This window comes from Myotis yumanensis, unplaced genomic scaffold (assembly GCF_028538775.1).
Source record: "Myotis yumanensis isolate MYYU_CA2020_CCGP unplaced genomic scaffold, mMyoYum1.0.hap1 SCAF_1, whole genome shotgun sequence".
Classification (NCBI taxonomy): Eukaryota; Metazoa; Chordata; class Mammalia; order Chiroptera; family Vespertilionidae; genus Myotis; species Myotis yumanensis.
Window position 1 is genome coordinate 114,381,719 of NW_027223752.1, and position 16,150 is coordinate 114,397,868.

The 16,150-nt window shown below is 50.0% G+C and overlaps 1 protein-coding gene across 1 annotated transcript; it reads left to right on the forward strand.

Moving 5' to 3' along the window:
* Window positions 1-12,291: 12,291 nt before the first annotated feature.
* On the forward strand, window positions 12,292-13,492 carry RPP25 (ribonuclease P and MRP subunit p25). Its single transcript, XM_070407506.1, is given in 2 exon segments — window positions 12,292-12,756; window positions 12,758-13,492. Coding segments are annotated over 2 exon segments (594 nt in total). The 5' UTR covers window positions 12,292-12,306; the 3' UTR covers window positions 12,902-13,492.
* Window positions 13,493-16,150: the final 2,658 nt, after the last annotated feature.

Genomic DNA, 16,150 nt, shown 5'->3' on the forward strand with positions numbered 1-16,150 from the left:
GGCGGGGGGGGGGGGGGGAGTAACAGGAAGAGATTAACCAAAGAACTTACATGCATGTATGCATAACCCATGGACACAGACAATAGTGCTGTAGGCCTGGGGGGTGCAGGTGTGAGGTGAAGGAGGTTGAAGTGGAGAAAAAAGGGGACATATATAATACTTTGAACAATAAAGATAATTTTTTAAAAAGTACTAGTTCATACTGTGTGCCAAGCTTTGGGGACATGTACCTCAGTTGCAGGTTTCCCAGCCCTGGTCAGGGTGCATGCAGGAGGCAACCAATTGATGTGTCTCTCTCACATCGATGTTTCTCTCTGTCTCTCCTTCTCCTTTCCACTCTTTCTAAAAATTAATGGAAAAATATACTCGGGCAAGGATTAACAACAAAAAATGAGCAAAGGATCTGAATAGGAATTTCTCCAGAGAAGATATATTTATTGCTGATAAGCACATGAAAAAATGTTCAACATAATAAGTTGTCAGAGAAATGCAAATCAAAGCCATAATGAGATACCACTTAACATTCACTAGAATAGCTATACTGTAGTCAAAAAGACATAATAAGTATTGATACGGATGTGGAGAAATTGGAACCCTCATACACCTCTAGTAGGAATGTAAAATGGTGCAGCCACTTTGGAAAACAGTCTTACACTTCCTCGAAAAGTTAAACATAAGAGTTACCTTTTTTGCCGAAACCGGTTTGGCTCAGTGGATAGAGCGTCGGCCTGCGGACTCAAGGGTCCCAGGTTCGATTCCGGTCAAGGGCATGTACCTGGGTTGCGGGCACATCCCCAGTGGCAGATGTGCAGGAGGCGGCTGATTGATGTTTCTCTCTCATCGATGTTTCTAACTCTCTATCTCTCTCCCTTCCTCTCTGTGAAAAATCAATAAAATATATTTAAAAAAAAAAGAGTTACCTTTTGACCTAACAATTCTACTTCTAGGTACATACCCCCCAAAAATAAAAACATATGTTCACAAAACACTTGCAAATTCATTGCAGCTTTGTCCATAATAGTTAAAAACTGGACACAGCCATCAACAAGAGAATGGTTAAACAAATTATTGTGTATTCATACAATGTAATATGATCCTATATAATCTAATCTAATAAAAGACAAACATGCAAATTGACCGTACCTTCGCTACGCCTTAGCCATGCCCACCAGCCAATCAGAGCAACTATATGCAAATTAACCCAATCAAGATGGCGGCCAGCAGCCACGAAGCTGAAGCAAGCAGGAGGCTTGGTTGCCCCAGTGATGGAGGAAGCCAAGCTTCCCGGCCAGCTATGAGCTCCACCGAAGGCAACAAAGTTTCAATTATAGAAGGTAAATAAATCCCAGAATAAAAAAGAAAAGAAAAAAAGGAGAGGCTGGGAGCTTCCATCACCAGGGGGCTTGGCCAGCCTGAAAACGGCCCTCAGCCCCTCACCCAAACTGGCCAGGCACCCCAGTGGGGACCCTCCACCCTGAAGGGGGTGTGGCCAGCCTGAAAACAGCTATCAGCCCCTCACCCAGGCTGGCCAAACCTCCATGGGGTGAGGGTCCCCACTGGGGGAGGCTTGACCAGCCTGCAAACAGCCATCAGCCCCTCACCCAGGCTGGCCAGGCACCCCAGTGGGACCCCCACCCTGATCCGGGACAACCTTCAGGGCAAACCAGCCAGCCCCCACCCATGCACCAGGCCTCTATCCTATATAGTAAAAGGGTAATATGCAAACTGACCCTAACAGCAGAAAGACTGGGAATGACTGGTCACTATGACACACTGACCACCAGGGGGCCAACGCTCAATGCAGGAGCTGCCCCCTGGTGGTCAGTGAGCTCCCACAGGGGAAGCTCTGCTCAGCCACAAGCCAGGCTGATGGCTGCCAGTACAGCGGTGGTGGTGGGAGTCTCTCCTGCCTCCTCAGCAGTGCTAAGGATGTCCGACTGCAGCTTAAGCTTGCTCCCCGTTGGCAAGTGGACATCCCCTGAGGGCTCCTGGGCTGCCAGAGTGATGTCTGACTGCCAGCTTAGGTCCAATTCCCCAGGGAGCGGACCTAAACCAGCAGGTGGTCATACCCCGAGGAGTCCCAGACTGCAAGAGGGCACAGGCCAGGCTGAGGGACCCCCCCCCCCCCCCCCGAATGCACAAATCTTTGTGCACCGGGCCTCTAGTTCTATATAATAAAGAGCTAATATGCTAATTAGACCAGTGGGTGGAACGATCTTCCAGAACAACCTTCCAGAATGACCAGTGGGTGGGGCCAAGGGGCTGCAAGGCAGCAGGGTTGCGAGGGCCGAGCCCCTTGCATGAATTTCGTGCATCAGACCTCTAGTTCAACAATAAAAATGAATGTGTAACTGATACATATGAGAACAAGGACCAATCTAAAATACATAATGTTGAGTAAAATAAGCCAGACCAAGAAATACATACTATATGATTCCACTTATATTAAGTTCAAGACAGGAAAATTAATGTGATAGAAATTAGAACAGTGATTGGGGGTTCATACATTGACTGGGAAGAGACAGAAAAAACATTTCTGGGGTGATGGAAATATTCTAGATCTTGTTTTGGGTGGTAGTTAGAAGGTGTATAAAATTGTCAAAACTTATCAAACTGGCCCTGGCTGGTGTAGTTCAGTTGGTTGGGTGTCATCCTATGCATAGAAAGGTTGCTGGTTTGATTCCTGGTCAGGGCACATGCCTGGGTTGTGGGCTCAATCCCCGGTATGGGGCATACAAGAGGCAGCTGATCGATATTCCACTCTCACATCAAAAATTCTCTCTCTCTTTCTCTTTCTCTCTCTCCCTCCCTTCTTTCCACTCTCTCTAAAATAAAAATCAATGGAAAAAATATCCTCAGGTGAGGATTAACAAATATATATATATATATATATATATATTTTTTTTTTTTAATGGGGATTCCTGGGGCTGCTTGAGTCTAGGAAACAAGGACAATTCCTGACCTCTAACTTCTTGCCTACATATGAAGCCCTAGTCAACCTCCACCCTTCACTGTTTCCCTTCCATCAGCAGTGTGCCCAATAGACCATTTGGTGACTCCTACACCGGCAGTGACTAATACTTGCAGAGCTCATTCATCAGGTAGGTTGCTCTGCTGGCAGCTAGGAGAAATGTGGGCATTGGGTAGCCTGCTGGCCAACACAGGACTTCATCGTTACCATCTCTTGCAGCCTCACTAACAGCTCTGAACATGCAACACCCACTGCTCACTTCTCAAGTGAGAACAGGAGTGCCCATCCAAACCTGCTTCTACTAACTGCTGAGAGGGGGGGAAAAAATGCCCTTCACAAGTCCCAGCCTGTGCGTGAACGTGGTAAGCACTGACCTTGGGCACTAGCTGAAACCCTGAATGCCGAAACCACAGGACAGGTTCTAGTCCTTACCTGCCTGACCACTCAGATAAATTGCAAAGTCTCTCTTGCTTTCATCCCTAATATCTTGCTTCCCCCTCCTCAGCCTGTAAAATGTGCTACCAAAACATAACTAATTTGACTCTGATTATAACTAAAAGTGACAAAAAGATTTTCTTTTTTAAATTTATTGATTGATTGATTTTAGAGAGTCAGAGAAAGGGAGAGAGAGAACATGCAAGTGGGAAACATCAATTTGTTGTATGTGCCCTGACTGGAGATCGAACCCAAAACCTTGATGTATCAGGCTGACACTGTAACCAAATGAGCTATCTGGCCAGGGTGACAAAAAGATTTTCAATGAAAACTAAGAGTATATATATAAAAGGTTTCAAAGTGGAAGGAAGCTCTCTATCATGTGTGTCTATAAAATGATCCAGAGAAACATTCTACAAAATAACTGACCATGCCCTAGCTGGTTTGGCTCAGTGGGTAGAGAGTCGGCCTGTGGACTGAAGGGTTCGATTCTGGTCAAGGATACATGCCTGGGTTTCTGGGCTCGATCCCCAGCAGGAGGTGTGCAAGAGGCAGCCAATCAGTGATTCTCTCTCATCACTGATGTTTCTGTCTCTCTCTCCCTCTCCCTTCCTCTCTGAAATCAATAAAATATATTTTAAAAATAATTGACAAGTACTCTTCGAGGGGAAACCAAGATGGCAGCATAGGTAAACACCAGAGTTTGCTGCCTCGAACAACCACTTCAAAAATACAACTAAAAGATGAAATGGACATCATCCAGAACCACAGGAAGGCTGGCTGAGTGGAAATTCTTCAACTAGAAGGAAAGAGAAAAGCATACCGAGACTCAGAGGAGGCGCAGTGCGGAAGTAAAATACTGAGGTGCGGAGGTGCATGTGGAGCGGGCTGGCGGCTGAGGGCGTGGTTGTCGTTTTCAATCAGGAGGGAGTCTCAGGCTCTGAGCTCCAGTTCCGGGTGAGTCTCTAGGGACCCAGACTTATATGGGAGAAGCGGGACTGTCTGGCATCGGTCAGAACCAGAGGGCAGCTTTCTCTCCAAGGGGCTTGCAGCAATTACCCGAACACTGAGAAGCAGAGCCTCTGAGAGCAGCCATAACTGCTAGCCCCACCCTGTTGATCCCGTGGGACCTGCCCCGCCCAAGCCCTGCAGGGAGGCTTTTGCTGGATAGCTGCAGGCAAAGGCTAGATTAGCACCTCCCTAGAGATCCAGGAGCCAGGAAGCCCAGAGGTCAGAGTGGGACCATCCAGTTTGCAGCTCCCTGGAAACATAAAGGACACACACAGGGGGCAGACTCAGTGAGCACCAAAGCCCCATTGAAGCAAGTCTTGCCCCAGAGGGGTGTCTCCAGCACAGAAGTTCTCCCACTGCAGACACAGCTGATTCTCACAGCCAATTGGCCTGGAGGTCAATCCCTCCCAGTGATAACTACAACAATCAAGGCTTAACTACAACAAGACTGTGCACAAAGACCACAAGGGGGTGCACCAAGAGTGTCCTCCTCAGGTAATTGGGGAGGCTGAACCACTGGGCCCTAGAGGACACTCAGCACAGAAAACCACTTTTTCAACACAGGGAAGCATAAAAAATGCCAAGACAAAGAAACAGGACACAAACGAAAGAAATGGAGGAAAGTAAACTGCGGGATATAGAGTTCAAAACCACACTTTTAAGGTCTTTAAAGAACTGTCTAGAAGCCGCCGATAAATATAGTGAGATCCTCAAGAAATCTAGTGAGACCCTCGATGTTGTGATAAAGAACCAACTAGAAATTAAGCATACACTGACTGAAATATACAGACTCCCAAAAGCCGACCAAAAGATCGCAAGAATCAAGTCAAAGATTTGAAATTCGAAGAAGCAAAAAAAACACCCAACCGGGAAAGCAAAATGAAAAAAGAATCCAAAAATACGAAGATAGTGTAAGGAGCCTCTGGGACAGCTTCAAGCGTACCAACATCCGAATTATAGGGGTGCCAGAAGAAGAGAGAGAGCAAGATATTGAAAACCTATTTGAAGAAATAATGACAGAAAACTTCCCCTACCTGGTGAAAGAAATAGACTTCCAAGTCCAGGAAGCGCAGAGAACCCCAAACAAAAGGAATCCAAAGAGGACCACACCAAGACACATCATAATTAAATGCCAAGAGCAAAAGACAAAGAGAGGATCCTAAAAGCAGCAAGAGAAAGAAAGTCAGTTACCTACAAGGGAATACCCATATGACTGTCAGCTGATTTCTCAACAGAAACTTTGCTGGCCAGAAGGGAGTGGCAAGAAATATTCAAAGTGATGAATACCAAGAACCTACAACCAAGATTACTTTATCCAGCAAAGCTATCATTCAGAAGTGAAGGTCAGATAAAGAGCTTCACAGATAAGGAAAAGCTAAAGGAGTTCATCACCACCAAACCAGTATTATATGAAATGTTGAAAGGTATCCTTTAAGAAGAGAAAGAAGAAGAAAAAGGTAAAGATACAAATTATGAACAACAAATACACATCTGTCAACAAGTGAATCTAAAAATCAAGTGAATAAATAATCTGATGAACAGTATGAACTGGTGATTATAATAGAATCAGGGACATAGGAAGGGAATGGACTGACTATTCTTGGGGGGGGAAGGGGTGTGGGGGATGCGGGAAGAGACTGGACAAAAATCGTGCACCTATGGATGAGGACAGTGGATGGGCAGCCAGGGTGGAGGGAGGGGTGAGAACTGGGTGGAGGGGAGTTATGGTGGGAAAAAAGAGGAACCAATGTAATAATCTGAACAATAAACATTTAATTAAAAAAACAAATTTATTAAGTGCCTGATTTATTCCAGGAAATAATCTAGCTCTCCTGATTCAAGGTCCTTCTACAACTACATACTTGCTTCAATATGTTGATTCCTGATTCCCTCTCCTTTGAAATTTGCCTCCCAAACTGTTGTGGTTTTAAAATGTCTGCTAATCTGGTGATACGTCAAGAAGTGGAACCAAACTCCCCTTCAGAGAAGGCTGGGCCATAATAGCATTATAGGCATTGTGGCTTCCTGCTTGTTCGTATTCCTGTTTTTCTCCGAGACTAACTGACATAACATCTGGCTTTCCCACAACTTGCTCTGGGGGAAGCCAGGTGTTATGTCAAGAGCAGATCTATGGAGAGATCCATGTGGTAAGGAACCAAGGTCTCTGGCCAACATGTGAGTAGCTTGGGAGTAGATCCCCCAGTGGATCCCAACATCTTTACAGCAACCTCATGAGAGGCCCTGACCTAGAACTACCTCTATCAGCTGCTCTTGAATTCCTAGTCCCCAGAAACTAAGATCATGAATGTTTTTGTTATGAACTACTGAGTTTTGGGGTGATTTTTATGCAGCAGTGAATAACAAATACACCGCCCCCAAGCTAGGAACCCCCATCTCTCCCCTTTACTGAGCAGCTAAAATTAGGTGAGGTAGTAAAATGAGTCAGAGCACCTGCCTTCAAATATCTGTGGTTGCTGCTTTCTAGCTATGGTATATTGGGCAAGTTACTTAAACTCTCTGTGCCTGTTTCCATATTAGTTAAACAATGATGGAAAGGAAGATTGTGGAGATAAATCAATAGATCTGTGAGAGTGCCTGGCCAAATTCGGGACACGTAGTGCCTGCAATCTGAGCAACCTCTGGCCCTCTCCAACTTTCCAGTTCCTGACTCCTCTGCATGCTCCCAAGCCTCTGCTGGGAGAGGCTGGGGCTAGGACCAGAGGCTTTGGGAGCTCCTCATCCTCATGGAGAAGAGACTGTTCCATAATGTAACTGCTTTCTGTCCTACAAGCTGCACCAGGGCCAGAATGGAGGTTGCTTTCTGCAAAGTCCCTCAGAGACTCTCCGATGGTAATTGATGTTCGTTCTGACATAAATTAGCACCCCTCCTCTGCCTCCTGCTACTTGCTGCTTCCTGAGACAGGTTGCTGTCCTGACCTAGTCGAGCATGTAATTTCTGTACCTAGTAGCATTCACATAGTAGTACTTGTGACTATCCCGCCCCCCCCCCCCCCCCCCGCCGCTTTACCCTAGATAATTATTTGGAGCCTGCCAAGATGCTTGGAGATTCATTTCTCTTGCAGCTGCCCAAAATATGACTTATTTGTAAGCTTCTCTTACTAAGGAGTGGCAAGATTTTTTTCTTTGGTCTTTTCCCTGCATTCCATTTAGGGAGATAGATTTTCAGTCTTGGGGGTTTTTCCCTGGGTCTGTGTATACTAGGAACAATCTTCTTCCCACCATTGGAGATGATGCTGGACACAACAGGTCCAAGGCCACCTGTCACTACTTGAGCCAAATTAAGCAGAGACAGAGTTGAATCGTGTATGAATGTTTATTCCAATACAATACTGCTGGCATTAAGGGGAGAGCAGTCAGTCACCCTGGAAATTCTGCTCTTCCTCTTTTTCTGTCAGCTGGCTGATTATCTAGGGGTAAAGGAGAAGATAACTATGTGCAGCTGCAAACTGCACGTGTAACAGGGAAAGGGGAGGGGAGGGTCTGTATTCTGGCCTTCAGGAGCTCAAAGTCTGATAACAAGGTGGCTAATCTTCTATGATATTATAAACAGCTTAGCCAGTTCCTGGGACCTGAGAATGGTCAGCGTCCCTGAGGCAAACTCCCAGAGGTGGTGAGGGTCTGGGCACAGCAACCAAACCAAAGCATGTCCTGTCCTTGGTCTTTTCTCAAAATGTATTTCTTTTCTGAGTAATGGACCCATCAAGGCATCTTATCTTTTTTTAAAAAATATATTTTATTGATTTTTTTACAGAGAGGAAGGGAGAGAGATAGAGAGTTAGAAACATCGATCAGCTGCCTCCTGCACATCTCCTACTGGGGATGTACCCTTGACCGGAATCGAACCTGGGACCTTTCAGTCTGCAGGCCGACGGTCTATCCACTGAGTCAAACCGGTTTCAGCGGCATCTTATCTTTTTATAGCCTTGTTTCATCCTTCAGTTTCCCAGGGTCTGTAAGAAAACCTCTTATCTATAGTTAGTAAGGTGAATAATTACTAAATAACTATGGTTCTATTCTTATTACATCCTATTCCCTCCCCCGCCCCCCCCCATCAGAGATGGAGGAGGAGGAGATTTGCCCTGTGCCAGGGATTTTCTCCCAGGCTTGGGGTGAGAGGAGACTTGTCCATGAGAGGCAGAATGTACTCTTTAGAAAGGTGCACAAGCCTGGCCAGTGCAGGCAGGAGCTGGTGTAGTATTAGCCAGGCTTGAGCTCCAGTCTAGCTACCCTGTCAAGTCCCTTAGATTGAAAAAGTCTAATTTGCCACTCATTAGTTCCTAACATGTTAGGGAAACTGCCATTACCAAGGCTTTGCCATTTCCTTTTCTTTTCATCAGCTTTCTTTCCTCTTCATCTCCCTTTTTAAAATTTAACTTAGCCCTAACCGGTTTGGCTCAGTGTATAGAGCGTCGGCCTGCGGACTGAAGGGTCCCAGGTTCGATACCGGTCAAGGGCATGTACCTTGGCTGTGGGCACATCCCCAATAGGGGGTGTGCAGGAGGCAGCTGATTGATGTTTCTAACTCTCTACCCTTCTCCCTTCCTCTCTGTTAAAAATCAATAAAATATATTTTTAAAAAATAAAATTTAACTTAATCACAAATAATATGTGAAAAATATTAGCCAACATTTCCTGAGAACCAGCCAAGGTTCTGATACTGTTATGCGTCTCACAACCACTTTATGAGGCAGGTTCCTAGGCTAGCACCATTTTACACTGAGAAAACGAAGGCATAGGGGTTAAGACGTTAAGTAATGCTCAAGCTCTCACAGAGCCAAAGAAGCGAATGAAGCTTAGGCTTCAAGGTCAGTACCTCGTTGACACAGGCAGTTCCAGGCTCTGTGCTAATTTCTTTTTTGGGGGGGGTGGGGTGGGGGGGTAGGGAGTACCAAATTACTTTGAAATAATGGTATAAATGAAAGAATATTAGTAGATGATTTGATATGCTGTGCTGAATTTTGTATTCATATTTAGTTTTTATTTTCTTACATAGGCCCACAAAAACAGAATGCAGCCTCTGATGTAACATGTAGTGTGCTGTTTTCTTGCAGATATTTAAAAAACACACTTACATCTATAAATGAAAATAGATCCTCCTTTAAAAATACTTGTAGTCCCACCGTGTGTATAGCTGGCACGCCACTCTTTGCAGACTGTCTTTCCACGTTACTAACCGTCGCGGGATATGCGCCACAGATGCTCAAATTTATTGACCCACCTTTCCAGAGTTGAGCCCTCCACTTCCCTCTGAAGCTAGACTTTCCCTTCCCCGGGTTCCTCCCCTAGTATTCTCCCTTCGCTTGCTCCTCATTCCGGGTTCCTCACTCACACCAACCCCCTTCTGGCCCGCATCCTTGCTACCTCTACCTCACACCCATTCCGCGCAGCCTAAGAATTTCGCCTCTCCTAGCCGCCCCCTCCTACTTCACCACTCCCCCCCACCCCCACCCCGAACCCCCCTTCCTCCCAGCCCACCTCTTTGCACTTACTCACAGTTCCCCCCTGCTCGGATGCTTCACCGCCCTCTTCCCGTCCCTCCTGCCCCTCCCGCCCCCAGTGCCCAGTCTAGCGACTCCGGGCCCAGCAGAAGCGCACAGCCGCGGGCTATGGACGCGCGCTGATAGGATAATGAATGGCTTCAGTGGTAATTAGGGCCTGGCAGCTAATCACCCTGTACATTTACATTTTAAGTGCTGCTGAGCTCGTTGGGTAGCGTAGGGGACGAGGTGGGGTGGCGGGGAGAAGAGTGCTCTTTCGGCGCTCTCCGGGCCCGGACTCCGGAGAGAAGTGAATTGAACTCTTTACAACGGGCTGCGGGGGCGGGGAAGGAGGGGCGCCGCCTAGAGGGCCAGCCCTGCAGGACGCCCAATACTCATTTTCTGCAAAACCGTACCTCTCACCCAGGCCCCTTCCTTCAAACTGCAGACCTCTGCCTGCCTTCTCGGCCCTCCCCAACCCCAGTGAACCTTCAGCCTAAACTTGCATACCCCCAAGCATGTCAAACTCGCCTGTTCGTCCCTAACCAGCCTGTTACAACGTAGCTTCCTGCCCTAAAAGAGCCTGGGTCCCCTGTGCCAGGCTTTGTGTCTTCTTGAGGCTCCTGTGCCCCTGGCACCTATAACTGTCCTCGCGGGGCCCACGGGAGCTGGCACGGGCCCCAAGTACAGGTTCCCAGCGGAACGCGACCGGAGGTCCCTGATCCCAGAGGACAAACAGGAGATGGGGAGGTCAGTAACTCATACGCTGGGGCGCAAAGGTCCACCTGCTCCAGCCACTCCCAAGGGGCGGTAATGGGGTTCTGAACAACAGAGGCCGATAGCTAGGAGTTACAGGGTGCCGAGGAGACGAGAGCAGTGGTGAGGAGTTAGAGAAGGACTCCAGCAGACCCTCTCAAGACTGGGGGTCCAGTGCCCCCCAACCACTGTCACGTCCCCAGCATTCTCAGGGTTGTCCTCCCGTCCTAGCTCTCCGTGTGTCCGCCCCCACCCGCCACGCCCCGTCGTAGTCACCTCTGCCTGGATCTGGTTTGCCCCACTCTCTTAGTTCTGATTGTGCAGTGCGTGTAGGAGGGTAGAAAGATGAAGGGTGAGGCGCTGGGGCAGCTCTAGGGAGGGTCCCGCTCCTCCTCCAGCCTTCTCCCTCCCTTCAGCTGTCCTTCAACCCTAACCTCTCTGTCTTCGCTGGTCATTTCTCCTGGCCACTCTTTCGGTTCCACGCAGTTCCCGTAGAGGGGCACCCAGAGACTGACAAGCGGCTCATAGCGCCACCAAAGCTTCAACTTCCCACTTTCCATCCTTTTCTCTCTTAAAACCTGCCTTCGCCCAGTCTCCTTTTTTGAAAAAGGACCCCAGAGGTCTCAAGATGCCAAGATTGACGGACAACTAATTCGACTGGGGGACAAGGCGGGCCCACGTTATCGGGAAGCATGCCTGGCTTACCTTAAAGCGTGCAGCTCTAATGATGGACTTTCAGGCAGGGGTAGAGGGAGCTTGAGAAGGGATCTCCTGGTTCTCCTCGCATTCATATCAGGGAGAAGCCTGGCCCAGAGTCTCACTCCCCCCTCCTCAGGGAAGTCCGAGGGTCCGATGACCTCCAGCCCGGCCAGGCACGGCGAGGCTAAGACCTCAGTCTCCGGCTGTCCTGGAGGACCACGACGCGAGGTAGTCAGAGGAGGGCAGGCGCGGAGTGGGGCCGAAGCCAGCGCCTCCCGCACTTGCTGACTGTGCACGGATGTCCTTGAGGCGAGCATATTGGCTCGGGAGCTGAAGGGACGAAGCTGGGGGGAGTGAGGAGGGTCTGTAAATCTCTCCTTGGGAGGGAAGAAAGGGAAGGGTTCAGTCGGAAGGTGGAAGGGCCAGGGAACCGGGCTTGAAGCAGCATTTGCACCGCAAACGCAGTTTTTATTTAGTTAACCCCTCTATAAGGATTGGCTCGGGAAGGTCTGATAGCGATTATAGGGGAACTTCGCCTTATCCCGTGGCGCTGCCATAACGAGCCACTGTGCGCGCCGTCCCCACTCCAACAGCCGAGGATCCCGCGGATTGGATCTGAGAAGTGGGTGAGGCTGGGGCGGGGCCGGCGGGCCGAGTTAGGGGTGGGACCTGGCGGTAGGGGCGGGGCCCCCAGGCGGGGCCTCCCCCGAAGAAGCGGAGCTCGGGGCGCCCTGAGCTCGGAATAGAATAGTAACCTCCGGAGACAAGTGGGAAACGACGATCTCGCGGTCCCTACCGGCCAACCAGCTTCCGCGCCGTTCCCTCACGGTTACGCCTGCGGGTCCTCGCGGGGTGCGATCGACAGCCATGCAGCCCCGGGGCTGAAGTGGCCCCATGGCAAAGCCCACGTCCCCGCGGTCCCGGCAAGCACCGCTCATGGAGAACTACCTTAAGGTGCGCTCCGAAGAGGCGCCGGGGGGAGTCGGGACTGAGTGGGGCGGCCTGAGCCCTGACCCCTTCGCCGACCTGGCGCCGGGCGCCGTTCACGTGCGGGTCAAGGAGGGCAGCAAGATCCGGAATCTACTAGCCTTCGCCATCTCCAGCATGGCGCAGCCAGCCACGCGCGCCATCGTCTTCAGCGGCTGCGGTAGGGCCACCACCAAGACCGTCACGTGTGCCGAGATCCTCAAGCGCCGCCTGGCTGGCCTGCACCAGGTCACGCGGCTGCGCTACCGGAGCGTGCGCGAGGTGTGGCAGAGCCCCCCGCCAGGGCCCACTCCTGGGCCTAGCGAACCGGGCACCAGTCTCAGTGTTCTTAAGAACATGCCCAGCCTCGCCATCCTACTTTCCAAGGATGCACTGGATCCGCACCAACCCGGCTACCAACCCCCCGAACCCCCATTCTGGCCCCTTGTCCCAGTCAACCAGGGCGACGTCCAAGAGGAGCCTAGGGGAACCCGCTGCTGGAGAAGGCTCCGCGAAGAGGCCACAACCTGAACCAGGTGCTGCGGAAGAGGACTGGACGGCCTGAGAACTCTGGGCTCTGGGCCACCTCGATGAGCTGGATTTTATACCCAGCGCCTCAACCTTGAAACGCACCTTCAGCCGTTCATGCTTCGGTCTTCTGGAGCTCACAGCCTGGTCTCAGCTCCTCAGACTGCCATATGAACTCCACAGCCACAAGAGAAGGACCCTAGGGCAGCTTCGTGGGGCAGTTCTCCTTCACTTATGTTGCCTGAAGATGCAGAATTCCACCTTCAGCTTTGCTGAGCCATACTAAGACCTTCTTCAGGGAGGGAATGGTGGGCAGTGAGACTCTTGAGCCTTGCCCGGGACCCACAAGTATTAAAGACATCCAGCATTCATCGGGGGGAAGGGGGGGAGGAGGAAAGTGTGGAAGCCAAGGAGAGCTCTTGGAATCACCCTCATCCATTGGCAGCCGAGGGCGAGGAGTGAGAAACAGACTGCTTGGGGCAGGGGAGCCTCGTTCTCCTGCTCACCCCAGGACAGTTTACCTTTCTAGTTTTCCTTCCCTGCTGTTAAGGAGTGTCCTGAGATCCTGGTGGCAAGGGCGGGGCAACAAGCTCTAGCTCTTTTAACATTCTCCCTGCCCCAAGCTGGCTCAGAGGCAAGAACCAGAACAAAATTCTTATGCCTCCTCCCTTGAGCCCCGCAGCTGGAGTGTTGCTTTCAATAAAACAAACATAAATATGGCTCTGTCCCATATTTTTCCCTACTTGCCTATGCAAAAGACAGCTCTGACCTGCCCTCTTGTGTTTCAGTCCCCTCCAGCCTGGGATCCTTAACCTTTGTAGTCTTCAGGGTCAGGCACAGAGACTGGACAGCTTCAAAATGGTGCAAGAGGCACATTGCCCAGTCCCTGGCTTCTCCCTCTCTCCAGACCTCCCTGGCTGCCTCTGACCTCTGGGGCTTGTGGCTAGAAGGAGGCCTGTCTCCACTGTTCATAACTACTAAGTAAAGAGGAGCAGTACATTGCTTTTCTGGGAGGGGAAGGAAAGAATCCATGAACTTTCCTGAGGGGGTCACTGCCAAGATCTTGCTTGGGGTTCCTAAACCTGCAGCCTCCTGCAAATAGACAGCTTTACCCAGAAGGCTGGCACAAGGCCCTCTTCACTGCTCTCTCTCTGAGAAAGGACAGCACACCCTTGGGAGAGGGGGCGGAGAGAGACTGAGCACAAATCCACTGCTGGGAATTACTATTCAGCAGAGAAGCTGGGACTTGGACTGTGAATCACTGCAAGCTCCCTGATAAGCTGCTGCCTTGAGCCCTGCACAACTGTCTGCTGAGAGATAACGGTTTCAAAGCCTCTCTGCCCAACTTCAAGTCCACTAGGGGAAGAGAGGGGGGTGCTGGAAGAACTCCAGCAAATGGGGGTGGGGGCATATAGCCTAAGATCTCAGAAGCACGCCTTACCCCATGCAACTCCCTAGCACCCTGGAAAGGAGGAGGTAGGGAGGAATGTAAGTCACTTTGCTGGCAGGACCCTGAAATAAATCCTTCTGCTGGTGACAAGAGGTGGTCGTTCCCCCCTCCCAATATCTCTGCTTGCCTTCCCCAATGTATTCTTGTTGAGTCCCTGCAGAGAGCCAAGGGGCTTTGGTATGATTGTTGACCCTCTTAGGGGGTGGCCCAAAAAAGGGTGGAAAGAATGTAAATTACCCTAACAACCAAGGAGCCTTCATCTAAATTAAATGATAAAACTTGGGAGAAGTAGAAGCTTAAGGGAGGCTGGTCTTGGTTCTGGAAAAGGGCCAACTGTCCAAGACCACTAGTGTCTGAAGTCCTGATTGCCAGTCCCAAGGACTCATCAAGCAGAAGCTTGGGGGTGGGGTGGGGGGGTTGCTGCAGAGGCTGTCTCTTTTGATGTTAGATCAGGTAAGTCCCCTTCCAGCTTGGAAATTCCTCTTGAGGTGTGCAGAGGAGAGGAGCATGTTGTTGCTCCACTTTCAGAGCGTTAACTTGCTCCCATGCTGGAAAGCATGTTATGAAACTGGCTTTTTCTTCCTCGCCCCCAGAAGGTTTGTTTCCTGGGCTTTTGATAGGTGCTTATGGGTGCCAGTGGAACCTAGCACTGATGAACACCCCATTCTTGCCCATTACTGACCCTCTGGCCTCACTGAACCAGGAGCAGGCTCCAAAGGAAGATGGCAGATATCCAGGTACACCTCCCCCAAGACTGAGGTGGGACTCTGAGCAGTGCAGAAATAAGGGGGAAAGCTGCGAGGGGAGCACCTCAGAGACGGCCCAATTTGGGAGCTAACTAGTAGCAGAATGCGAGGGAGTGGGAAGCCCCCTTGTGACCCCATCTTTCCAATAGTGGCCTCTAACAAGGAGCTTCCTGGGCCTGCCTTGGGGCACCTGTAGGCTAGGGGTGGCAGTGAAGGCTCACACCCACAAAACTGTCAGGTCATACAATCAGAATCCATTTCTGAACATAAATGTATGTAATCCAAGGCTAGGCCTTGAGAGACTTCATTGTTGTGCCAGGTCTCAATCTAGGCATGGGGTGGGACTGGGGGTAAGAATCACAGAGTAATCAGACACTGTTTCTGCTTCAAGGAGGTCCCAATCTAGTGGAGAGAAAGAAAAGGAAGTTAGCACAGGCCATGGTAGTGGGAGAAGGCAGGAGCTCTGAGAAGGAACACTTAACTCATACATAGGTGCTGGTGGAACTGGTTCCCCACGGACCAGAAGGTCTGGGCAGGGAATTCCAGGCAAAGCACAGAGAGGTGGTGCTGTGTCTGGTATTGAGGCAGCCTCAAGTCTCTGAAGGATATAAGCATCTGAAGGATACATATTAAGAGGCAGATGGGACTGGAATACTAGGTAGGAGCCAAGCCACAAGGTAGTGGGGAGCCAACAGAAGCCAAGGAGTGCCCTTATCTGTTTGGTGTTTGAGAAGGATCCCTTCAACACCTGTGTAGGTGGGAAGTGGGTTGGAAGGGTCCTGCCTGGATCCCAGAGGCTACAGGGAGGTAAGAGATGGGATAGTGGTAGCAGGGGCAGAGATGGGGACAGATTTGGTAGTATTTCAATGCCATTACAGCCAGGACAAAGGAGGGCTTTTTATGGCATTAACCCTAGTCTGGTCAGGACTTGGCCTGCCTTCCTGGCATAGCAGGAGACATACTATGTAAAGGCTAAACAACAGGGATCTCATGGGGAGTGAGGGGTGGGGTCCACAGTTTCAAATTGGTTAAAAGTTTTAGGAGCTGTCGTCCATTTCAGTAGGGAGAAGTCCTGAGTCAGACACACTCC